The sequence below is a fragment of the Canis lupus genome, chromosome 10, assembly GCF_048164855.1.
Source record: "Canis lupus baileyi chromosome 10, mCanLup2.hap1, whole genome shotgun sequence".
Lineage (NCBI taxonomy): Eukaryota > Metazoa > Chordata > Mammalia > Carnivora > Canidae > Canis > Canis lupus.
In genome coordinates, this window is record NC_132847.1 from 43,195,254 (window position 1) to 43,222,973 (window position 27,720).

At 37.3% G+C, this 27,720-nt stretch overlaps 1 protein-coding gene across 1 annotated transcript; it reads left to right on the top strand.

Annotated features, from left to right (window-relative positions):
- The first annotated feature begins 10,710 nt into the window (after positions 1-10,710).
- DMRTA1 (DMRT like family A1) lies at positions 10,711-16,168 on the top strand. The gene is made up of 2 exons (XM_072841540.1): positions 10,711-11,470; positions 14,914-16,168. The coding sequence occupies exons 1-2, from the start codon at positions 10,777-10,779 to the stop codon at positions 15,759-15,761; spliced, it is 1,542 nt and encodes a 513-aa protein (XP_072697641.1). The 5' UTR covers positions 10,711-10,776; the 3' UTR covers positions 15,762-16,168.
- Positions 16,169-27,720: the final 11,552 nt, after the last annotated feature.

Below are 27,720 nucleotides of genomic sequence, written 5' to 3' on the forward strand. Positions count from 1 at the left end.
TTTCAAATGTCCATAGTTTGATTGAAAATCTAACAGTCTCAGAAACTGTTGGCATAAAGACATGTCTCTATCTGAACAGTGTGTGAAGTCTGATAAACTGTTCACAGAAGAGGAGAGCACACATTTGAATGGGGCAGAAACTTCCCTCAGCTAAAATGAAGTTACAGATATATTTAAAAATACAGAAGCTTAAATAATTTAGGGGTGGTAAGTAGTGTCTAAAAGCTCATATCGCTCAATTGATTTTTAAAAAATTCTACGGATATGGGGTAGCCCCGGTGGTGCAGCGGTTTGGCGCCGCCTGCAGCCCAGGGTGTGATCCTGGAGACCCGGGATCGAGTTCCATGTCGGGCTCCCTACATGGAGCCTGCTTCTCCCTCTGCCTGTGTCTCTGCCTCTCTCTCTGTGTCTCTCATGGATAAATAAATAAAATCTTAAAAAAAAATTCTACAGATACAGAAAACTTTAAAAGGGAAACCCTGAGAGGCTTGGAATTTTGAAAGACTGTAGGACCTCACTTCATTTGTTTTAGGATTTCAAATGATTGAAGCCAATTATGATAATAATGTGGATGTTTCTTTTAGAACTTAAGCTTTGTACTTCTGAATTCATTTTTGAGGCATGAAAACTTGAATGATCTCTGAGGAATTTAACATTTGTAGTGTGGTGACTACCAAGCAGAGAAAACATTTTTGTTTTATCTCCTTAGTTCTTTTCTTTTTTTTTTTGTCTCCTAAGTTCTTAAAGATTTCCTAACTCAGTGAGAATTTTCAAGATGATATTAGAAGAAAATGAATTCAAGAATATGAATTACTATTGAACCAAAATGACTGGAGGTGTTACTTTTTTCAGGCTTATTTTCTCATTCTATTTCAGAATATTGTTCTGGGTAAACATGAATGTAGATAATATGAATTGCAATCTATCAGTAGAAAACTAATCAATGCTAAGGTTACTTTGACATCTTAAAATTCTATAATTCTGCATTAAATTCATTCCAGGGTACACTCCCGAGACTTTGTTGGTCTCAGTTTTACATATGTGCTTTAAAAATCTTTCTTTAAAAATTAAAGGAAGTTTTACATTGATATTAGTATAGAACCATAGAATTTTAAGCTAGGAAGGGACTTTGGGTATCCTTTATGGCTCTCATTCTAAAAGGGCACTTGAAATACTATGTAAAATTTTGTTCATATGTGTACAGGTCAGATTCTCAGAAGTTTCATAATTCTTAAAGTGATATACATAGAAGAAAAAATCTGAAACTGCAGTTTATAGAGAAAAACAAATTGAGAACGAAGGCCTTTCTCAAATTCACACAAAATTTTAGTGGGGAAAGTTTATATTGTTATGACATTCATTCATTCCGAAGTCCCTAAAATCGAACCAGACATGTTAAGACTTTTGTGGGGCTCCCGAGTGGCTCAGTCAGTTAAACGTCTGCCTTCAGCACAGGTCATGATTCTAGGCTCCTGGGATCGAGTCCTGCATCAGGCCCCCTGCTCTGCAGGGAGCCTGCTTCTCCCTCTGCCTCCCTCTCTTTTCATTTCTCATGGATAAATAAAATCTTTTTTTAAAAAGACTTGTTACTGCTCAAATTATTTATTAGGCTCAACGTGAGTGACTCTCCTATTTAGCTGTTTTGACAAAGTTTTAATTTTATTTATAAAAAAAATTCAAAAAGTAAGGGGGGTTAGACATTTTTGCCTTTACTGGGAAACACAAAGTAAAGGCTGTTAAAATGAAATTTATTAATTAGATACTGAGAGTATTTTGCATTGCGCTAGCCCCATGCTAACATGATCAGTTTAAATCTGAGAAGAAATGGGATGTGTCCACTATTTTTGTGTTTTTCTATTTCAGAAGTGAATAGACATCTCTATAGAGCCCAGCTGCTATTTCCATTGACTTAATGAGTTTCTTAATGCACCCCATTGTGCCTCAGTATTAGAGAAACATATGGCACATTTAACTCTTAGCTATGGATTTGACTTTTTATTGTATATTTTCCACCTGTGACACCTGTGACAATTTAAGAAATTATATATATATAATCATATATGGCATTTGTGCTATTTGTATGGATATATGAACAAAATGGCCTTTTTTCTTAAATGTTTCCAATAACTATATTCTAGAAAAGGAAAAACTAAAAACAACATAAAACCCACCCTCATTTTAAAGCAATTGTAAATATTTAAGGCTTTTTGGAAGAGTAATAAGAATATAAGAAAAGTCTCAACAAAAATGTTTAAGGTGAGTAACTTGACCTAGTAGGCAGGATATCATGAAATAATTGTGTAAGTGGCCTAAAAAATTTAACATGGGCATTCTTATAATACAAAGATATTTAGTCAATAAAAGATGTCTTAAGAACAGAAATGCAATCAGTCAGGGATTCAGAAAAAGGGAGGAGAACATCGATACATAGATAAGTTTCTTTATTTTTCTTCTGGTAATGATTTTCCTGAACTTTGATAATGAATCTCAAGTTATAAGTCTTCACATAAATCTGTACACCATTATAGATGACTAATTATTGTAAAGCTCAACATGAGCATTAAGTAATTCCCTGGGGCCACCTGAAAGAGCCTGATGTGAACTGCATTATAGCACTGGGTTTTGATGTGCACCTATTATTTTCCAAGCTTTGACTTTGAAGACATTGATCAAAAACTCCCACCTTCTACCATGCACAATAACCCTGTCAGAGGCCTGACAGCACCTCGTAACAACCACCTTATGCTCACAAAGAAATGAATTTCAAAACCAAAAGATGTGAATGGCTAAGAGCCAGGGAGGAACTGATTTACCAAATTTACCTCTTATTTAGAATCCTTGTTGTGAAGGGAAGCCATTTTTTTTTTTTTTTTTTTTTTTTTTTTTACTCCCACACATTTTTAATTGGGACACTTCTAATGAAAACTCCAGAAGACAGACTCTGGCACAGCAAAGAATAGGAGAGAAAAAGGCAGCAATGTGTAACTCCTTTCAAAGTTAATTTCATCATATTTTATAACAGTAACTTACAAAAATTATTTTCTAAGTTCTGTGGCAAATCTTGATGAAGAAATGGGGATTTGAGGATTTTTGAGGAATTGATTTTCGTATCCTTACTGTGTTCAGTCAGTGGAATACAGTAGGAAATAACACATTAAAATGTTTCGACTTTTTCAAGTTAACTATTTTGTTTTTTGTGTTCTCAAATGGGCATATATGAACTTCTCTTTTGTAAATTTTTATTTTGGGAAAGCCTTTCACCATTTTTCTAATGCTGAATGGCAGGATCTTATAATACTCTCCTTTGGAGGGAAAGATAACCTTTGAATTGAATGTCAGGTTTTGAAAGTAGTAAAATTTGGTATCTAGTCTGACTTCGTGATGCTGGAAGGTAAAAGGAAAACATGTTTGAAATTTCTGGTGGAATAAAAAAATAACAGTCAATATTTTTGCCTTGATTTATTTTACTGTTATTTAGGTGGTGCGATAAGATTGGGGGAGGAAAGGGAAAAACTTCATTAAACTTTTATAAAAGAAGATGTGCAAACTGTGGCACTTTGAATTTCTTTTCTTTTTATCTTCACATTTTTTTTTTTTAATGGAACTGTTGGTAACTGAAAGAATAGGTACATTTTCAAGGTTGCTCATGAGTCATCCAGTAAGTATCCCTTCTGAGTAAAACTGTATCATGGACAACTCTATCTGATGGCTTGCTCTTTGAGCCTACTACAGTAGAACTAACCCAATTTCTGGGGAAAACTGGGAGTATAAGGAGTCCGAATGTTAGATTATCTTAAAGACTTATACTCTTTGAATTTTTTTTTCATTCGTAAAATTAGGATAATAAAATTGGCCTCAATAGGGTGATTAAGAGTATTAAATGACACAATATATAAAGCCTGGCTTGGTGCATGACACAGAAAAACTAACTGTTAGAACATAGCTATAATAATAAGAGAGAGATGTCCTTCATGTATAGAAATTCCTTTAAGATGGTAACATTTTATGAGGGAAACTTACTGATTAATGGCTATTTTTAAAATTAACTTACCTGAAAAAAAATTAAAATAAAATAAAATTAACTTACCTGGGGTGTAATTTTTAATTAGACTTCTTACTAAAAAGCTTCAGTGTTTAATATGGGCTATTCATTCTGTTATGATCTTTAACAGCCATATAAAGGGCTTTCATATACTTCCTGAGTGAAACTGTGTTGCTGTTTGTTTAAGGACTGAACTCTGAGGAAATGTTTTCACATACATTAATTTATGAAAGTGGGTTCTATTCAGTGAAGACAAATCACAGAGCTTATCTCGATCCCTGAGCATGAATTTACTTTAGATATCCTGTGAGTAAAAAAATAAGAGTTTCGTAAGTTCTGAGCCCTATTTATATGATAGACTTAGATCCATTAGAGTGAACTAAATAAAGAGCATAGCTTTGAACACGTGTTTATGCAATTAACCATGATGGCACCATGGTTTCTTGTTATGGTCTAAGTCAACAGCTCTCTTCTTTATAAAGAATTGTTTAAATCAGCAAGTTTGTGAAGGCCATGTAATTTACTCAAGGAACCATTGGGGTATGTTATAATGATTGGAGCTTTTGCTGTGTTTTGCTTTAATTCCTCCTAATATTCAATCAAATATTTACAAAATGGTGATTATCTTTCTATGAATTGAAACCTTATAGAATTATTTTCCTAAAGGAACTCTAGGTTATCAGTTTTATTTCAGGAGAAAACAGCATCAATTTCCTAGTCAGAAAACCATTGCCATTTGAAAGAAAAAAAAAAAAGAGAAATACATCAGATGATGATGAAATTACTTGCATATTAAAATTAAAATTCGGGATCCCTGGGTGGCTCAGCGGTTTAGAGCCTGCCTTCAGCCCAGGGCATGATCCTGGAGTCCTGGGATTGAGTCCCACATCGGGCTCCCTGCATGGAGCCTGCTTCTCCCTCTGCCTGTGTCTCTGTCTCTTTCTCTCTCTCTCTGTGTCTCTTGTGAATAAATAAATAAAATCTTTAAAAAAAAATAAAATTCATCTGCTCTCTTAAGGATAAAAGTTAGCAACCTAAGTCAAACTTTAAAAATATTCACAACCTTTAATTCAGTACTTTTATTTATAGCAATTTATTTATTTTTATTTTTATTATTTTTTAAAGATTTTATTTATTTATTCATGAGAGACACAGAGAGAGGCAGAGAGACACAGGCAGAGGCAGAGGGAGAAGTAGGCTCCATGCAGGGAGCCCAATGTGGGACTTGATCCTGGGTCTCTAGGATCACACCCTGGTCTGAAGTTAGACGCTTAACCGCTGAGCCACCCAGGCGTCCCTATTTATGGCAATTTATACTATAGTAGGTAATTTGAAATATAGAAAACATTTTCAAGTCAAATACTCATCCTTTTCTATTTGAGGATTCTCTTTCCACCCTTCTTCCCCACTGTGCTCTCTCTGTCTCTTAAATAAATATTTTTAAAAAATAAATCTTTAAAAAATGGGAAATGTTTATCATATTATTAAGTTAAAATATTATATATGCAATATTATAAAGTTTTAATATGCAGAAAAAAGATTAGAAGTAAAGATAAGCATTAATGCATCATATTCACAAGCAACTGTATATACTTAGATCTAAACATGTTGAAAAGTACTGAATACAGTACAATGGCATTAGAAGTGTAACTGGAGTTTCATAAGACTTCTGCTTTCTGAAAAAAATTGTCATAAAGTACCTTATTTAATATTAAAAGTACAGAAAACAAAGTAAATAATAAACCATACTTAAAAAGAAATCACACTCTAGCTTATATAAACCCTCTAGAGGTAAACCTGGAAAAGATTAATTTTTAGTGCCCTGGAAATTCTCAAAAATTTCAAGATACAAAGGAAAAGTCATGTGATATTAGTGCCTATTCACCCATCTTACAAGTGTGTGCTTAGGATCCATTCTTTATTTTCAAAGATGTATTAAGTGTTTACTATTTGCTGGGCATTTAGAAGTAGATATAGGAAAAATAGGTACTTTTCCATTCTCTTTGTTAGTTTCTTATGATTACAGGTAAGCATCTTCATCTTGTATGGAAAGAGCTCATAAAGCAACAAAGGAAAACACTTTCCATTCTATTTTGTAATCTGTGTCCCATTGATGGTTCGGGTAGGGGTGGTGGTGTGAGGAAAAATGGGTATGGTCTCCAGCTGGCTTCTTGCCATCCCAGAGCCAGGGATCCGAGATGATGTCCTCTAACAACGTTCTATTTCCTAAAATACACAATGCTGTGGTTAGTTATAGCTCTGGTATAATGAATTATCTCTCCTCAGTTGCAGGGTGTTCTCAGGAGGGAGCATTTATTGTAGATACTGGGTTTTGGATAGTAACATTTCTTGGTCAATTATATATATTACCAAATATTACCAAACATGTTCTTCCTTCTCCCAACAATACTCTAGGAAAGGCTGTGTCCCACAGGAGACCTGTTTTTTTTTTTTTTTCCAGACTTGGGGTGCTTAGCCATTTGATGAACCATAGTCCAATGGCTAAAATTTATGTCAGTCGGTATAACTGTGGTCTCTCAATCAGGATTAATGCTCAGTTACTTTTGAAGAACCCCAGGCAAAGAGATGTGTCATTCAGGCCCCTCAAGACTGATAAAGCGTGACGTTAGCATACACATTATAGCTCTGGAAAACCTTGAAGTAGATGGACTATATAAGGTGTGCTCATATATATGCTTAAGCCATGGAGTGAGTTGTACATGTTTATACATGAAAAAAGAGACAATTTTGAGCATTTCCTTCCCAAATCCCCAGTCCTCTTGCCAAAAGCTTCTAGCCAAGCTAAGCATATATACTTTAACCTTCCTTTACCAGCAGGTTAGTCTAGGATATTCTAACAGCAAGAGAGATGCTTTGGGGGTACCTGGGTAGCTCAAGCAGTTGGGCGTCTGCCTTTGGCACAGGTCATGAGGTCCAGATCCTGGGATCAAGCCCCCGTATCGGGCTCCCAGCTCAGCAGAGAGCCTGGTTCTCCCTTTCCCTCTACCCCTGCTTGTGCTCCCTCTGTCTCTCTCTCTCAAATGAATAAATTTTTTAAAATCTTAAAAAAAAAAAAAGAGAGAGATGCTTTGAGAGAGCCTTGGAGGGGGTAGTAATGATGTTCTTTAGAGATTAAGGACATTAATGAAAAATAATTTCAGACTAGACTTGGCAAATGAAATGAGCCACAGACTTGGAAGTATCCTTGAAGATGACTTAATGTTTTCAGTTGTCAATGGAAAAAGTGAAGCTGAGAGCTTAACTATCCAATTCAAGTTGTATGAGCTTCGTTAAATAAGATCAGAGCCAGGCTTGTATTTGCAATTGCTGTCTCACACTTCCACTCCCCTATGCTGATTGGTTGGTTCAACAAACCAACAAAAAATGGCAGTTGACTGTAAGAATTTAGGGAGGATAAGAATTTGAGTAGAAATGAATAATTTAAAAAGGAGGTATGTTAATGTTTCTGGACTTGGGAGAGATTCTATTTATCAGATCCCTTTTGTTCCTTCTGATATGCCTCTACAGTTCCCATTTATTAGACCAGTCTGCTCTTTAAAACTTTATTTACAAATTTGTAAGTGACATATTTGTGATATTTGCATACAGTTTAATTAAAAATGTTTCTTCTTTCTCATCACCTTTCCATTTGATGAAACTTTTGCCACTACTAAATTGCGGCTTTTAAAATCTTCTCAGTGACTTATAAGAACAGCTCAATTGCTGTTAGAGTAAAAATAAAGCAAAAAAGTATAATTTGAGAAAAAAAGAGAACACGTCATACTATTAAGAGAAGAGAGTTAGGCTTTCCAGTGTGTTTGAAGGAAATACAAGTGTTTAAAATCATTGCTCCAGTTTTGGACCCTAGGATTAGTACTTAAGTTTACTTAAAGTATTTTCACATTATTTTATGCCTTTTTTTTTAACCCCAGAGGTAACGGGTTTTATTTTTTATAATAACTTTATCAGAGTATAATTGACAAACAATAAACTGCAAAAATAATGTATACAATTTGATGAGTTTTTGACATGTGTATACACACAAATCATTATCACAGTTAGAATAACTAATGTATTCATCATCTCCAAAAGTTTCCATTTTATCCTTTGCAGTCTCTGCTATCCATCTTTCACTGTCCCTTTACAACCTGTTCCCAGTTGCGTACAGATGTCCAGTTATTTCAGCAAAATAGGTTTGGAAAAACTATCCATTTTCCATCCACTAAATTGTTTTTGTACCTTTGTATAAAATTAGTTGTCTACTTAGGGGTGACTCTATGTCTAAGCTCTCTTATTTTGTCACATTAGTTGATTTTTCTATCTTTTCACCTATGCTACACTGTTCTGATACTGTAACTTTGTAATAATTTTTGAAACAAGATATTGTTAGCCTTGCAACTTTATCCTTGGGTATTCTATGTTCTTTTGCATTTCCACATGCATTTTAGAATAGGCTTGAAAATTTCTACCAAAAAAGTTTGCTGAAATTTTGATTGAAATGGAATTGATCTACAGATCAATGTAGGTAGACTTGTCTCTTAACAAGATCGAATCTTCTGCCCCATGGACATAATATCTCTCTCCATTAATTTAAATCTTTAGTTTTTGTCACAAAGTTTATTAATTTTCAGCCTTTTCACATATTATTTCTCATTTAAATAGACACACTTTTTATTTAAATACATTCACTTAAAAATTATTTTCACTTCCTTGGATGAAAACCAATATCACATGCCATAATTTGAAAGGTTACTTTGATAATCAAATAAAAACAAAAATAGTGTTAAATTTCAGGTAAAGAGTGGTACTTGCTGAAGCTCTTAATTTTTTTCATTGTTAAAAAGCATAATTAACAGGTCTAGAGATTCTAAAGACATACTTATATCAAGTTGTTTTTTTTTTCCTTTTAGGTAACCAAGTCTTAAAAATAATAGAAAAGGGAATTGTTTTCTTACTAGGTAATTTATTTAGTTATTTGTGAGAGAGAGAGAGAGAGAGAGAACACCCACGAGCAGGGGAAAGGGAGGAGAGAGAATCCTAAAGCAGACTCCCCATTGAGTGTGGAGCCTGGCTCAGGGTTTCAATTCCAGGACCCTGAGATCATGACCTGAGCCAAAAAATCCAGTCAGATGCTCAGCTGATTAGGCCACCCAGGAGTGGCCTAGCTACTCCTGGGAATAACTAGCTATAAGACAAGAGTGGCTTGAGCAAAGATCTAGAAGTGTGAGAAAATTTGAATAGTACAGAATCTGCAGAGGGTATAGACATTTTTAGAGTTGTAGTTTTAAACTTTGGTTGTATATAATCATCACCTTGAGAGTTTAAAAGACTCAGACCAAAAGAATCAGAATACTTGGATTGGAGTATCTATATCTTTTAAAAGTTCCCTAGGTAGTTCTAGTGCTTAGGAAGGAGTGGAAACCTCTATGATAGGATATTAGGATGTTGATATGGTAGGATGGTGACGGTGGTGATGATTTGAACTGGGCAGGCAGGAGAAAGCCCAGATGGATTAGCAATGTGTGCCTTGGTTGTCTTAGTGGTTGTGATGGTAAAAATGTCATTGTTATAGCCATTTTAGGGCTAAAATATGAATTGCTTGTCAAGGTAGTTGAATATTATTTTGAAGAACTGAGGAGAGAGAGTCCCAACTCTCCTTTGCATTAAGAACAAGCACTTGGGAATTTTCTGCTTCAAATGCTCTTTTGGTTTAAAAGCAGTATGATCTTTTCTTATAATTAAGGGCATTAAATGCGTATTTTAAGAGTGCATATTATGATGGCATATTTAAAGAATGGTCTAAGCAACCTTTTCCAGTATTCTACAATAGAAATATGAAGTACTTTTGAAACAGCTTTAACACAATTGTTGTGCATAGAGTTCCACATAAGAAATGCATAGACTTCTTTGGGCAGTAGCATTTATAAATACAGCAATACATGCAATCCAAATTTGCATTTGTAAATAATGAATGTCATGAACGAGAAGAATCGGAATGTGAATCAATTCCCTTCATATTTATCCATTGTTTTGATGCAGTCCTAAGACCATTTAACATAAGGCATCTTCCAGATGGGTACTTGCCATTCATCAAGCTGTGCTTTTTCATTAATATTGGCCATGCCACCATCCTGAATACTTCACCTGGGAAAAGGAAAAGAAAAAACAAACAAACAAAAAACAACAACTCCACACCCAGATCTTCAAACTTGCTTGGGAGAAGCATGGGACTGAGGAAAGAACTTCCAATTTTGCTTAACTTAAGAAGGGCAGTAAAAGGCCGGCAGGCAGAGGGCTTGATTATTTCACAAAAATGTACATTGAGGAATTCAAGGGGAGGCAAGCGGGGGGAGAAGTGCTTTCCCGGGGAAGGGGCCTTGACAGCCAGCCCCTAAGACGGTTTCTTGTGTGTCCCGTCCCTCCCCGCAGGCGGGCCCGCTGCCGGCCGGCCCGCCCTCCCGCGGCCAGGGAGCTGGCGGCTCGCTCCCCGGTGGGCGTGGCAGCGTCTCCAGCCTGCCTTCGGCCGCGCAGCCGGGGAGCGCGCCGAGCCGAGGGGCACTAACTTAGCGCCCCGGGACCCGGCGAGGCTCCCTGGCCATCTGCGCCCCTCAGCGTCTGCAGCAGCCGCGGGGATCGTGCCGCACTTGGTCCGTGTGTGGGAGGGAGGCAGCGGGACCGCGGCCGGGGCAGGGTGACTGCGGACGGCGCCCTTGGCTCGCCAGACACCGTCGGGAATGGAGCCGTCGCCGTGTGGCCGCGGGGACCGCGGCGGCAGCGGCCGAGCCCACTTGGCCCCGGGGCTGCTGGCGGCCGCGCCCGCGCCCGCGCCCGCGCCCCCGTCTCCGTCTCCGGCGGTGCCGCTCCCCCCGGCCATCCCGCTGCCCCCGACGTTCCTGCGGCCCCCCAGCCTGTTCCTGCGGGCAGCCGCGGCCGCCACGGCGGGCGGGGGCTGCGCGGCGGCCCCGGGGCTGGAGAGGGCCGTGGGCGCGGCGGGCTGCGGCTACCCGCGGACGCCCAAGTGCGCGCGCTGCCGCAACCACGGCGTCGTGTCGGCGCTCAAGGGCCACAAGCGCTTCTGCCGCTGGCGGGACTGCGCGTGTGCCAAGTGCACCCTGATAGCCGAGCGCCAGCGCGTCATGGCCGCACAGGTGGCGCTGCGCCGGCAGCAGGCGCAGGAGGAGAGCGAGGCCCGGGGGCTGCAGCGGCTGCTGTGCCCGGGACCCTGCGGCCCGGCGGGTCGGGCGGCCGGAGGCGGCGGCAGAGCCGAGGAGGCCGGGGCCCCGAGCGGCCCTGCGGCGGGGGCGGGGGCGGGGGCGGGCACGGGGACGGGGACGGGGACGCCGCTGGGACTCGGTGCCTCGAGGCAGGCGGGTCTGGCGGCCGCTGCTCTCCAGGTGGGCCGGCCGGATGACACGGAGCCCAAACAAGGTGAGTCGGTCCTGACGCTTTGCAGAGCAGACAGACTCCTGGAAACAAGAAGCCAGGCCTCGGCGATGGGCAAGAAAAGTTGTTTAGAAGAAGCGTTCGTTCGAGTTCAGGGAAACTGCTCTGTACTAGGAAGGGTGCCCTGTACCCTTGGGCGACAGGATAACAATGTAAGAGTGCAGTGAGGAACAGTCCCACGGGCGACTCAGGCTAGGAGTAGAGTCTGCACCCCGGGGACTCTTACTTCGGGTGAGCTGGAACTTGCAAGGAAGTGGGCATTGGGTGAAAAGCTTGGTGAGAGAAGCTGGGTTTTAGGCTTGCTCTATATATACTCTTTTCAGCTATAAAACCAGAGTTAATCTTCCAGTCTTGCTGGGAAATTCCCTGAAGGTTGGGACTACAGTTCTTCATCTTTGGGGCAAAAAACCTTTGGTGCCAGCTAGAAGTGGGGAAGAGTCTGAAAACCACCAAACCTCTTTTCACCTCTTTTCCTTCTCTTAAAATTTTTAAGCACCGCCTTGCAACTGTTGGTTAGTCTCCAAAAGTGTAGAAAGCTCTAAATTTGAAGTTTCAGCTCTTTCCCATAGGAAAGAACTTTGGGCTTTCTGGATTTGTAAAACCATTGGGAAGAAGAATTTTAAAATCCAATAATAGAGATTTCTTATATCGTCCCTTATATTTTAATTTTTCCCTCTTTTTTATTGGCCACAAATCATCTTCATCCCGTGTTCTGTAAAAAAGATACACACACACACACACACACACACGTGTGAAAATGACTGCTTTAGGCAGTAATTTGTTTTGTTGAATTTATAACATTTGAGAAAAAGAAAGTTTGACAAATACTCTGAGTAATCCCACTTGACAGTGGGATTATATATATTATATACATATTATATATATATAAAGTTTATATATATATATATATATATATATAAAACTAGAGTTACCTCAAATTAAGTTTTCCTGCTGATGTAAATCTCAGTTTATTTTAGTGAATTTCCCAGCCCTCTGCAGGTAACACTAGTAGTGTAAAAGTCATTTCAGTATTTTTGTATAAATTCAAGATAGGTTGTAGCAAATGAAATTCTATAGTAATGAAAAGTAAGTTATTAATTAGAACACTTCCCTGAATTGTGAAAGTTGCAGATCTTTTTGGATTGCAAGATGTATTTTTGAAAAAGACTCTTTGTATTTAAATAAGGCTTATATGACTTTGTGTTCACCTATGCCAATGTTTTGCCCATGTCCTAGTTTATTTCAGTGGACAAAATAGACTAAACATTTCTCATAAAAAATCAGAGTGCTGGAGAACAAATTCATTTAAGCAAATAATAACTGCTATAAAAAGAAGTAAAAGTTAAAACACTGTAAATTGACAGTGAAATGTGGCTAATACCTCTCTGCTAGACATTGATTTTATATGATCTTTTTGTGGGGGGAGGAGTAAACCAGAGTGTTCTGTTTGATAGGGTCAAGTATTTTATTTTATTCTTTGCCTCAGTTTACTTCCTTTTTTGAAAAGCCATGTGTATAGCTTTTCTAGACTGACTGCATTCTCTTACCCAATATCCTTGAGCTGCAGTAGTCTTTTTAATTCACTCACTCATTAGACAAAGACTAACAGTGATTCAGAAGTGAATAAGATTTTTCTACACAAAAAAAACCCTATATACAAAAGAAGGAAGACTATATGTATCCAACACTAGACAAAATACACAATGATAAAACTAAAGAAATAAAATCTGATACAGGAGTTGAGAAAACAGAGAGATGATGTAAATGATATCATAGTATCTTAAAGATACCTTATTTCCAGCGTCTTATGCAATCTATTGCGTTATATTGTACCGTATGAGTACAAGTACCCTAATAAAAATTGTTTTGTGTGTAAATTGCTGTAGACATGAAATTTTGATACCTTACATGTTCTGGGGGCATATTTAATCAGTCATAGTTAGAAATAAAATGTAATGGTCAACTAAGGCCAATCTATCTCCATTTGGTAGACTTCATTAGAAAAGTTTCCTTGTTTCTTTTAAAGCTGAAAATACTAGAGAATATTTGTAGTTTTGCAGGAGCAACATCTTTTCTTTTGTCATCTGTTTAATACAATGACAGAATTTTAGCCCTCAAAGTGTTAAATTGCACACAGTTACTTATTTTTAAAATATAGGTACTTCTTTAGAATTTAGGACTCCTTCTTGAGAAACCCTAGGAGGGTTGCAAATTATGTGTGAGAATCACTGCTTTAGGCAGTAATTTGTTTTGTTGAATTTATAACATTTTAGAAAAAGAAAGTTTGACAGAAATACTCTGAGTAATCTCACTTGACAATTTACTCTTTTTGTTGGAAAGAGAGACAAAATATGTCTATAGGATAGAGGAAATGTAAACCAAAATAAAACTTATTTAGTGGAGTATAAGTATAAATTATTATTATTTTCCTGGCATGAACTGTACAAAAGGACATTACTGTTACTATTTTATGAATATTAATATACTCACCATTTTGATGTATGAAATTGGATTTTTATATAAAATGTTTTTGGAAAACTGTCCTTAATATTGGAAAGGAGTTGTGATTTGAAGCAAATGACTCATATGTTGTTTTTATAAGACACTTTGAAGATACATACAGATTGCAATAGTGCATTTTGTAATTTTCTTTAAGAAACAATTTGACTGTAAACTCTTTTGGACATTTCCTAGGGATTGAAAAAGAAAGTCCTAATTTCACAAGGGACTATGAAAAATACCAAGTCTGTATCATCTCTCACATAAAATGAAATGTGAGTTCTGGTATGATTTGAGATTGATACAGCAGTGGTCATTATTGGTTTAGATTTGAAGTGAAATGAAGAACTTTGTTGTTTTTCACATTATTCAGGTAGCTTAATTGGAACCTGAAATGTGAGCATTAAAAAAAAATACATTGAAACTTAGTTATAAATAGAATATTCATTTTCATACTGAGATTGTTCCTTCCTATGACATCTTATCTAAACAATCATTTTATTTAGTTCTCTTTGAATAGTGTTATTTTGAAAAAAATCTCACTGGAATAACAATGAAATTTGGGGAAATTAGGAAAATCTCAAAACACTAAATGGGGCAAATAGTGTGAAATATTGGTTTCACGTTAGTAGTTGGGGGGTAATAATAGACATTTATCTTCTGATTCCTAAATTAACTATAGCATTTGTATGTTATATAATTTTGTGATCTTGGAATGACCTAATAGATAGCATTTTCCTGCTATTCCAATGCCTGCATTTCTGAATGACATTTTAAAATTTTGATTGATTAAGGTCTCTTTCAGCAAATAAATATTAATAATATACTGTGAGTTAATCAATTATTTTATCCAACATTATTTTCAAATAGGCAATACTGTCTGTATTTTGGGAAGTTTTCCTTTATTCGATTTCCTTTTTTTCCTCCAGAACTAAAAGAGAGTAAATGTGACTCATGCCAGAATGGACAACAAGAGCCAGTCTCTAAATCCCATCAGCGTTCTCTGGGATCATCTCCTAAGTCTAATGGGGTCATTGGAAAACAAAACATCAGGCCATCTATTTCAGAAAGCTCAAACAAGGAAGATATTATTCAGCCTCTTCACCCCGGGGAGCTATCAGGAGGGGAAGAGAGTCCCAGGTCCCTGTCATCATCTGATCTGGAATCAGGAAATGAAAGTGAGTGGGCCAAAGACTTCACTGCTACCAGAGCCAGCCTTTCCACGCTGTCCTCAAGACCAAGAGACCCTCTTGATATTCTAACCAGGATTTTCCCAAGTTATAGGCGTAGCCGGCTAGAAGGCATTTTACGCTTCTGCAAAGGAGATGTGGTTCAAGCCATTGAACAGGTCCTAAATGGGAGAGAACATCAACCAGACACCAGGGACTTAGCAAACTCAGGAGAATTGGAAAATACAGCTTTTCAGAGAGCTTCAAACTTTAGTTTAGGTGGAATTGGTTTCGGAACTCTGGGGAATAAATCAGCTTTCTCTCCTCTTCAAACTGCTTCTGCTTCTTATGGAGGTGATTCAGGTGTCTACAGCTTAAATCCTAGACTAGGTATCAATCCATTACGCCTGGCATATTCCTCTCCAGGAAGAGGGCTCTCTGGTTTTATGTCTCCTTACCTAACTCCGGGGTTGGTACCAGCATTGCCTTTTCGGCCTGCTTTGGATTATGCCTTTTCAGGAATGATTAGGGAGTCTTCCTACCTTCCCAGCAAAGACTCAGTAACTGGTGGCAGATTGTATTCCAGGCCAAATCAGGACAATCTGTAATATTTCTGCCTATTCTCCCTTTCTGGAGTATTTCTAGAAGCAGGCAACACAACCCACACACCCACATCTATTAATATGTACGCTATGTATGTGAGAGGCTTACTAGACCTTAAAATGCTATTTTTTTTTACAGCCAATATGATAAATTTAAGATCTAAGGATTCTTCTTCAGCATTTATTAAGTGAAAGAAGCATTTAAACATTATATGTGCCTTGAATAAAGTCATTTCAGGAAATATTTTTACCTTTATGAATTATCTCCCTAAAATATCGGTTGTAGAATCCCTATTTTAAAACTATACTTGTTTTTATTTTATTGAAAAATTGAATTTATAGTTGTAAAATACATTTATGAGTGTAAAGCAACCCAACATATAAAATAAACTGAAAGGAAAAATTAAAAAGTTGAGGTAATTCCAAATGACTATTACTTTGAACTTTTTCTTTCCGTCTATTCCTTGTAAATGGGAGAGAAAAAAGCTATTCAAGCTTTTTTAAAGCATTTTATTCACATATAAGTGATTAATAATAAGTAAAACTTTTGGGAAATTTAAATTCCTTATTTTTTTCTGACTGTCTTATTTTTCATTCGTATCTACTATTTGTGATAACAAGTGCCATTAACAAAACATTTCTCTTTAAACTTTGTAAATTATACGAAACCTATGAAGTAAATTTTAGGAAATGAGACTGCACCATCTCCTGGCCACTATCATTAATTGCATCTAAGTTCTGGTAGAGTGTAGGAATTTGAAATGAATGGTTTCTTAGTAGTATAAGCTAAGCTAAACTTCTTTTGAAACAGTCATTTTGGATCATGCTACATAGAAACTTTTATATTATAAAGTGAACATCTACTGTGGGTTAGGATTTTAATCTTTGTTTCTGGAGAAATACTCCTTTCTGTATGTTTGTGGCAAGAATATGGGAGCAGCCCTTCTCAAAGGTAAAAATAGTCTTATTCAGAAAATGTAAATACTTATTCCGATAAATATTGATTGACTATAGGTAGATGATGCTTAATACATTGAGGAGAGATAAAATTTATAAAGGAGATAATATTATCATTAAATTTTAGAGGACTCCTTGAGATTTTAATAATATTTTTGCTCTCCATCTGGAGCATACAAAAGCTGTTTATTTCAGTAAGTGGAATGTTCCTGAGAAAATGGCTTATAAAACAATTTCATGAAGTTTTTTTTATATGTCATCACTTTTTTGAAGATAGTAGCTTCATTGTTACTGTTAGGAATAAATGAAAACCCAGCTGTGGTGTAAGATGGTTGATGAATTAGAAATAGTTTAAACAGTTTGAACAACATGATACACTAAAAAAATTTCTTAAATTATATGTATGTGTGTGTGTACACACACATTCACACACATCTATATTTTACCAGCAAATATCATATTACATGCATAGTATCTGATGATGATTTAAGATGTAGATATATTTAATACAGTATGCATTATTTTTAGTGGTGTGAATATGAGAAAGCAGATCTTGTAAAGATTTGTTGTAATTAGTATTCATTATTTATAAAAAAAAGTTTTAGATTCTAAGCCTAAACCATAATACAATGCCTGGCAAGTAGTTGATATTCAATTAATATATACTGAGTGAAGGAATCATTTTGAATAATAGATTTCTCTGAGACTGGTGAAACCAAAGAACTCTGCATGATGGCCAAACACAGTTTTGCATATAATTTCACAGGGTTCTCAAATCTCTAAATGCCATTCACTGTTCAGTTTAGGATTCTTGGTGATTCTTAAATTGTTTCCATTGCATTGATTCATTTTACAAATGCTATTTTTTTGAAAAGTACTAGATCCTATAGAGGATAACAAATATAAACTATTGTGCACTCAAGGAAGTTACATTTTGCATTAGAAATCTTGTTGAAAATAAAACAATGCTAGCTAGAGTCATTGGGTATTTTATGTGGTTTATATAATGATATGCATATATCCATTTGAGAGGCTGAATTGCTTTTTTTTTTTTTAAAAACATTTTATTTATTTATTCATGAGAAACACAGAGAGAGAGAGGCAGAGACACAGGCAGACGGAGAAGCAGGCCTCATGCAGGGAGCCCGATGTGGGACTCAATCCCGGGACTCCAGGATCATGGCCTGGGCCAAAGGCAGGCGCTAAACCGCTGAGCCACCCAGGGATCCCCCTGAATTGCTTTTGAACTGGGGAAATATCCATTTTGAATCACATTCAAGTTTAAAAAATAATTTTATACTCTTAAAACAAGTTAATTTACATAATGCTTTATACATTTCATACGCTTTACAATAATTTTAGTACTAAATAAGCTTATAGAGTAGGTCATTTTGTTCAACATTAAATTGAATGTGAGGAATTTGAGGCTTAGCAGTAGTATTGCCCATTCCCAAGGTTACCATAATAGAGACAGTCATCAGGAGTAGAAGTTACTTCACCAATTTCAGTTAGACTATAAGGTCTGGGAAGGATTCATGTCTGTTTGTCCCATCACAGCTTTGTATAGTATCTGGTGGATAATAGGTGTTCAAGTAATAGTTTTCGATGACTGAATTAAACATAAAAAGAAACTATTAGCTTAGAATTTTGCTTATTCAACAACTATTTATTAAGCATCTACTTTGTGCCAGGCACTATGCTACACACAGGGGATAAAGTGGTTAATAAGATTCAAGACCTCACCTCAAAGTGCTCATAGTCTCTGTTACCATGTGTACAAAAACATCCAATTATGCAGTGTTGGTACTGTTTGATAATGTTGGTACATCAGTGAGTTCTGTGTAATCATGAAGTTTATGCCTATGGATACTGCTTGAGGCCTGAGCTCCTAAACTACTGACTACACAGAGGGAACAGTATCTGTTTCCATGTAGTGTGTTTAGGGAAGGGCAATTTGTTTGAGAGGTAAACAACTTGTCTATAAGTGAAAGAGGTGGGCAAAGAGAAAGCTTTTGTTCCATTGAATGGATGCATGGAAGTCACCCTAGTTTGTGGCCTCTGGATCAAAGATATTTCCTAATCCCAGTGGTGAGCTTTTGGAATTCCTCTGAGTCCATGTATAGGCCTCCTGGTCTAAGCTCTCATCTGGCTATTCTATGAAAATGGGTTAGAGTTGCAGGGACAATTGAAGAGCATGTGAGTGAAGTGATCTACTTTTTTTCCCTGCAACTTCTGCTGAAACAAAAAGATCTTGGGGATTTTAAGACCTTCCTTCTTAGAAATTCCTGTGAACTTAGAACTAAGAAACATGAAGTGGCCTATTCATTCATCTCTTTATTTATTTATTTTAAATGCAGTTTCCTTAGACCATTGTTTTTCTTTGAAGTTAAAAAGCCTTCACAATACAAGAGAGGCTTGGCATAAAGCACTTAAAATTATTTACCACTGTAAATAGAATCATTCTCCTCTGTACAAAATGAGATGAAGTGCATCATCAGCTTCATAAAAGCAAAGCTTTTCCTTTGGGCAGCGTGATCTTAAGTGAAGACGCTCATCCTTTAGGTCAAGGATAATGGGAAAAGTTCCTGCTCAGATCCTTTCTTCTTTTCCACGCATCTCCAAATAAATAGTCCTATTATAGATGCCTGCATTGCAGAGCTAGGCCCTTACTTATTTGGCATTGTCCCCTCCAAATTCAAGCTGTTTTGGTGTGACACTTCAGAGCAGTTGTGCCAAACATTAAAATAATCTTTTTTGTTTGTTTTTTGCTTACTAAGTATTCTTCAGATGAGAGAAATGAATTGCCATTTCCCCTTTCTGAACTCCATGTTAGTGATGGGAAATTCAAGGAAAGACAAGATGAAAGGGAAGAAAACTATGAAATCTGTTTCTTTTGCTAATTTGGTAATTAAAAAAAACTGAGGTTTTAATTTTTTTAGATTGTTGCAGTATTCTCAAGTCGCAATGGCCACATTACGTAGCCTTATGAGGATGCTCATAGCTTTAAGGGTCATAAATGTGGCCATATCAAAACATCTATGTCAAAAAATTGCTTAAAATATTGAATATTTATTAAACTCCATCTTAGTGACAAGTTTATTTAAGAAAAATAGAGGATCCCTGGGTGGCTCAGCGGTTTAGCGCCTGCCTTTGGCTCAGGGCATGATCCTGGAGTCCCAGAATCGAGTCCTGCATCAGGCTCCCTGCATGGAGCCTGCTTCTCCCTCTGCCGGTGTCTCTGCCTCTCTCTTCCTCTCTCTGTGTATCTCGTGAATGAATAAATAAAATCTTAAAAAAAAAGAAAAATGGACTAGAAATAGATACAATTAGGAGGAAATATATAGAAAGTCGAACAGGCATACTAAAAAATATTAATTAGAAAATCCATGTCAAGCAGGAAGGGTTTTAGATTCCTGTACTTGACCATTTTTAAATTTTTTGTCAACCAAGTAGATGAAGGAATACATTTCATTGTTATCTTATTCATGGACAACACACATCTGAGAAGGGCAGCTGATCTTTTGGAGGACAGAATGGGTTTTAAATGGTTGATTCCCACCCTCTAACTCTCATTCAAGTGAACTGATATAGTGTTCAAAATCCTAGGAATATTAAAAAAAAAAATCAACTGCACACGTAGGGAAGAGAGACCTGGATTTATATCAAATTTTAAGGAGAACAAAAAGTAGTGTTATTTGCTGATGGGTAAATTCACCATGAGTTTACCATATAACATGCATATGCTGAAAGTCCATTGATATTAGATTACATGAATAAGAGTAGTGTGGAATGAGGGAGGTGAGAGTACTTGTACTCTGGAATATCAGTTGGCTAGGTATTAGCCGAAGTCATGATCAGTTCTGAGTGGCATACACTAAGAGTAATTCTAAAACTCTTAATAAAACAGAGATATAAGATGCTAAGTGGTGATTATGGTGGTGGTAGTGTTTTATGTGAAAGTGTTAGAAATAGTATAAGTGAAAACATTTTAAAGAGCTAGCATATGAGAAAAATGAATTGGGGTCATTCTGTAGAGTATAGTGGCATGGAAAGTAAAAGTTACATGGAAAGAGGATTCAGAGGAACACAAGGAAGGACTCTTTGGCAGTTAGCAGCTGTCCAAGAGTGGAATGGCTGCCTTGTATAACAAACGTGTCTTCTACTCACTGAAAATACCATGTAGAAATTACCATTCGGCAACCTGATTGATGAGATTTTCAGTACTACTTCAGTGTTGGAACTCAATCATTTATAAAGCAAACCAGAAAAATGATGAATATTTGTTAAATAAATGACTTTCAATTCTAAGATGATGAAAACACCCAACCATTATTTTTCAATAAAACACATTGCAGTTTTGTTCATCAGAACTTTTCCTATATGATGGTCTCAGGAGTAGATACAAAAGGAAGAGACAGAACAGTGCATGATTTACAAGGGGTTAAGTGGTATAGAGGTTAGCATGAGGTCAGTTGGTCTACATGGCATAAGGAAGAAGAAAAGGGCTCAAAAAGGACTTGGAGAACACTGAAGTTAAACTTTAACATATTTTTCATCAGTATGTTTTTCTAAAAGGAGAACTTATTCCAGAGTTGAGACTTAGGATGGATTTGGCTAGATGACTTAGGCAGGTTAATTAAACTCCTAGTCATTTGTTTCCTTTCAGTAAAATAAGGGTAACAGTTCTGATATAGTTAACCACTATTAATAAATCTTATGTTGGAGAGAGGGAAATTTGGCCTGTGGATGCATGCACACACTTACTTAGAAGCAAGGAAGAAATCTTATATACCAGTGCCTTCGTGTTTGTAACTAATAATGGGATCATAGATGGTATTGATAACTTCCTTGTTTTTACTCCCCATTTCATATTCTTCACCCCTAGCAAGTGTCTCAGTTAATTGTGGTTCCTTACTTGATGGAACATCTTCATTCCTGAAGAATCTGTGCCATTACAGCCCTATATTTATTGAGTTGCTGTAAGATCTTATTATCTTTTACCATAAAGTATGGGAAGACTAACATTCCTGAGGATCTCTTGCATGCTGGAAATAATCTCCCTGTTTCTTTTCTGTTATTTCAGTGTTAAGAGGTACCCAAGTAGCCAATGATAGTCTCAGATTCTAGTAAAATGTGGTATTCTTTGGTGAAATCCTTTCTCCTTTAGGAAGTAAGTCTTGTAAAGCAAAAATGCCAAAAGTTGTAGAAAAAAGAAACAACAAAAGGAAAGTTTCTAGTGAATCATATCATTAATATGAGAAGAGCCATTTCCATATCTTTCTTGTGATTCCTAAACTCATGAATTCTGGTATCAGAGAAATATCGCTACATGTTTATAGCTGATTCAAAGCATATCTTACATCCAGGAGGACATTATTCCAGTACCATAAAGTGCTGTCACCAGCTGGTGCCATAACTGAGTCTTCCAAAGGCCATTCCATAATTTTATTAAGCCAGCTGTTTCAGGATGAGGGAAACATAATAATACCAGAGAAGTCCATGAGCATGAGACCAATGTTGTACTTCATTTGCTATAAAGTGAGTTTCTTTATCAGAAGCAATGTTGTATGGAATACTATGAAGGTGAACAAAGCATTCTGTAAGCCCACAGATGGCAGTTTAAGCAGAAACATTGAGAGTGGGAAAGACAAAACTATATCTAGCATAAATGTCTTTTCCAGCGAGAACAAAGAGCTACTCCTTCAATGATGGAAGTTATCCAGTGTAATCAACCTGATACCAGGTGGCTGGCTGGTTCCCCTAGGGAACAGTGCCATTTTAGGGGCTCAGTGTTGATATTTGCTCTTGGCAGGTTGGGTACTCAGCAGTGGCTCTATCCAAATTGGCCTTGGTGAGTGGAAATTGTGTTGCTGAGCCCATACACAAGCTCCATCTCTGCTTCCATGATCACTGTCTTCATGAGCCAATTGAGCAAATATGAGGATAAAAGAATGGGAAAAGAATGCGTCTCTTCATGCATATGATTATTAAGATCTTCCTCTTCTAAGATTGCCATTTGATGAGCATCTGTATGGGACAAAAAGATTCTTATATTTGTGCCTACTTGGAGAGCTCTTTCCACATATTTCTTTCTTAAGTCTTGTTTCCAATTATGTTTCTTCTGTTTGTAAAACCAAACTGTTAGCCACTGGTCATGACTCATTTTTAGATATGTACCTCTATCTATCTATCCTTTCAGGCCAAATGAACAATTAAGTGCACAACTTGAAGTTCTTCCCATTGGAAAGATTTTCTTCACTGCTATCCTTCACAGCTATACCTGGAGTACTGCAACTGTTCATTCCAGATAGTGCTCAGATAGTGTGCAGAATCTGTGAATAAGTACCAAATTGTTCTTTCTTATTCTGCTGTCATAGACAACTTCACATTAGAAAAAGAGGAGGAAGTGTGGCAGGAGTATGAACCATGAAAATATGAGCCGCTTTTTATTCAACCTGTTTGTGACTTCAAAACTTGGGGAGAAAAACCTATATATTATTTCCACTTGACTAAGTAGTGCTATAGAGGGCTTGGCAGGTCAGACAACACCTATAAGTATATAAAATCACGTGTTTATTTAATGGCCAATATTAAGTGTTAGGACTCTAGAAGGATCCAGTAACAAGGCAGAAGCTGTTTCTCAAATGAAAAGGATTATCTGCAAAGGAAGCATAACTTTTCTCAAAGTCCAAGAAGAGTATTCTCTGATTTATCTGTAGAAGTTAACCAAAGCTTTCCCTTAGGATCCTTAACTGCTGTAGACACTTCAAGCACTAATAAATATGCAGAGTCATGCGACCCAAATGGTGAAACAGGTTGAATGGAAAACTGACTTTGCTGCAGAACTTCTTTTTGATCTGGAACCCAAGCACACCATTTACTGAGTTATTCGATAAATAGGCTGAAGTAAGATGCTCAATTCAGGGATCTATCACAACCCAAATTCAGAAGTCCATCTCTTAGAGGGAGAATCATGCTTACCATTTTTAAGACTTATTTCTTATGCATCAGACCACTGATACCCTGGAATTTTCAGATAACATATCTGAATTTTTATGGTGTTTGTTTTCCCATTCTCTGGCATGCATACATCTTAACAAGATATCTAGTGTTTTTACTTCTTTCTACTCACCTGGTTCAATTGGTATGATATCGTCTATGTGGTGAGCTTGCTTGATGTCCTGAAGAGAAGAGAAACAAATTCCCAGTGGACTAGACTATCAGAGAGAGAGAGAGTTGATAGATCTCTAAGGAGGAACACTAAAGTACATTACTGTTCCGATGGCCTTTACTAACAAGTACAGAGAAAAAAGTATTTTTTTCAGTTTTGTCATTTATTTTTTATTAACATACAGTGTCATATTAATTTCAGGGATACAATGTAATGATTTGACATTTCTATATATTACTTAGTGTTCATCATAATAAGTGTACTTTTAATCTTCTTTATGTATTTCATTCATCCCCCCACCCACTTCCCCTGGCATGAGGTAATATTTCATTGTGGTATTGATTTGTATTTCCCTAATGATGAGTGATGTTGAGCATCTTTTCAGGTGTCTGTTGGCCATTTTTTTAAAGATTTTATTTATTTATTCATGAGAGACACAAAGAGAGAGAGGCAGAGACACACGCAGAGGGAGAAGCAGGCTTCATGTAGGGAGCCTGATGTGGGACTCGATCCTGGGTCGCCAGCATTACACCCTGGGCTGAAGGCGGCGCTAAACTGCTGAGCCACCAGGGCTGCCCTGTTGGCCATTTTTATGTTTTCTTTGGAAAAATGTTCAGGTCCTTTGCCATTTTTATTTTTAAAACATTTATTTTATTTGAGAGAGGGAGAGAGAGAGAAAGTGTGAGTGTGCTCACACAAGCAGGGAGAGGGGCAGAGGAAGAGGGAGAGGGAAAGGGAGAGAGACTCTCAAGAAGACTCTGCACTGAGTACAAAGCCTGATGCAGGCCCAATCTTACAACCCTGGGAATATGATCTGAGCTGAAATCGGGAGTCAGACACTTAACCAACTGAGCCATCCAGGTGGCCCAGCCATTTTTAATCAGATTATTTGTTTTTTGTTTTTTTGTTTTTTTGTTTTTGTGTGTGTGTGTGTGTCAAATTGTATAAGTTCTTTTTATATTTTGTATATTAACCCTTTATCAAATATGTTATTTGCAAATATCTTCTCCCATTCGGTAGGTTGCCTTTTGTTTTATTGATGATTTCCTGTGCAAAAGCTTTTTATTTGAAGTAGTCTCAATAGTTTATTTTTGCTTTGTTTTCCCTTGCCTGAGGAGACATATCTAGACATTTCTATGGCCAACATCAAATAAATTACTGTCTTTATTTTCTTCTAGAAGTTCTGTGGTTTCAGGTCTCACATTTACATCTTTAATCCATTTTGAAGGTTTTTTTTTTTAAGACTTATTTGTTTATTTTAGAGAAAGAGTGAGAGTGAGAGAGACAGAGAGCATGCACATGCTAGAGGAGGAGGAACAGAAGGAGGGGCAGAGGGAGAGAGAATCCCCAGCAGACTTCCCACTGAGCACAGAGGCTGCTGGGGGTGTTCAGTCTCATGACCTGAGATCATGCCCTGAGCCAGAATCAAGAGTTCAGTGCTTAACTGACTTAGCCACCCAGCTGCCCCTTGAGCTTATTCTGCATATGATGTACAATTATATTGAATCTATGGATTGCTTTGAGTAGTATGGGCACTTTAACAACATTGGTTCTTCCAATCAATGAGCATGGAATATCTTTCCTTTTTGTGTGTGTCATCTTCAATTTCTTTCATCACTATGTTATAGTTTTTGGAGTACAAGTCTTTCTCCTCTTTGGTTAAGTTTGAGAAAAGGTATTTTTGAGATCAATAGTCTCAAACTAGAAAAACGGAGCAGTTGCTGATTTGCCCCAATAAAACAAGCACATCTGGAAATACAGCTACAGTTGTGGTTACCACCTAATTAAGTTTATGATAGTACACTCTCATGCTTCAAGACCCATCTATCTTACCCATAGACCAAATAGGTGTGTTGAATGGGGATGTGGGGATATGGCACGACTCTCCTTGATGGTGACAGAAATCTTGACATCATTCTCTCCAGGAATGTGCTATTGCTTTTTTTTTTTTTTTTTTTTTTTAAACTACTGTGGCTGAGAGTGGAAGTTCTAGAGACTTCCATTTGAGACTTGCTATTGTAATCATCCTAAATCTGTAGGTCAGGGATCCAGTGTGCGGATTCTACCAATTGCTGAGTATGTCTCTTTCAAATATGCTTTCCAGAGTAGAGGAAATAAACATGGGGTAATTTGGGGCATCCATTGACTTCACTGTGAAACTTATCTGAGCCAAAATGTCATTGATGATTAGATCTCAGTTCTCTTCCTTAAGTCTTATCTAGCCTGGTGGATCACAGTGATAATTTTGGGTTCTCAGGAAATAGTCACTGTCTAATAACCCCGAAAATTATGATTATTGATCTTTCTCTGATGTGTAATCACCTGGTAAATTGGCTCGTGTCCTTTTGGAGAAAGCTAGGAGGAAGATTTATAGTTTAAATTATTGAAAGTCAAGGTACCTGGGTGGCTCAGCGGTTGCTTGTCTGCCTTTGGCTCAGGTCATTATCCTGAAGTCCCAGGACTGAGTCCTGCATCAGGCTCCCCTCAGGGAGCCTGCTTCTCCTCTGCCTATTTCTCTGCCTTTCTCTCTGTGTCTCTCATGAATAAATTAATAAAATATTTTTAAAGATAAAGAAAATATTGAAAGTGTGGCAGGGTCCCTCCTCAGGTGGACCCATCCTCAATTTCTGTAAAAGGCTCTAGAGCTATAAACAGGTTCAAGCCTAGAAGTTTGTGGAGGAAACTAACTTTTTTATGGTGATTAAAGAAGGAGTTTTATCAGACTTAGAATTTTTCTACTTAGACAAATGAAATATGACTTTTTCAGATTTCCTACCTATTTTAGTTCTAGAGACACAATGATTGATTAGTCAATGCCAAAGAGCTCTGGCACACTGTTTCAGTTCTGTGTTGTTATTATTTTTTAATAGTATTCATGCCCTTCTAGGGTTCTTTTTTTAAATTTTTATTTATTTATGATAGTCACAGGGAGAGAGAGAGAGGCAGATACATGGGCAGAGGGAGAAGCAGGCTCCATGCACCGGGAGCCCGATGTGGGATTCGATCCCGGGTCTCCAGGATCGTGCCCTAGGCCAAAGGCAGGTGCTAAACCGCTGCGCCACCCAGGGATCCCCCTTCTAGGGTTCTTGAAAAAAAAGTGTATTCACTGTTCTGTGTTGTATGTTGCTGGTTCTATGTATGTCCATTAGGTACTGTTGGTTGGTGGTATTGTCTAGTACATCTATATTCTTGCTGATTTTTGTCTAGTACTTTTATGAATTGCTGAGAGTAGGGTATTAAAGTTGCCAATTGTAATTGTGGTTTTTGTCTCACTGCTTTGGCAAAACATACACCACCACCCCGCCGGGACATACCCACACAACTTGTATTCCATGCAGAAAATGTTACTATTATTGAATTAAATAATCAGGAAGAGTATGATTTGGTGATTGTTGATATTCTGAGTTTTTGTCATTCTCTTTCATAGTTTCAAAACTAATGCAGATACTTTGGTTCATGTATCACATTCCATAATTTATAATTTATTGATTTTTTGATTTGAAAACTCATATTTTATTTTTTTAAGATTTTATTTATTTATTTTAGAGAGAGAGAGAGAGTGCATGCACATGGGGGAAGGGGCAAAGAGTGAGAGAGAGCGAAAGAGAGAGAGGACCTCAAGCCAACTCTATGCTCAGTGCAGAGCCTGATGAGGGGCTCAATATCATGACCCTGAGATCGCGACCTGAGCTGAAACCAAGGGTCACAGTTAACTGCACCATCCAGATACCCTGAAAATTTATATTTTCTAACATACACTCGACATTTCCTGAAAATACCAGTATAAATGAAGTCTTGTAATTTTTGGTCTTTTTAGTTTTTATTTTATGTACAAAT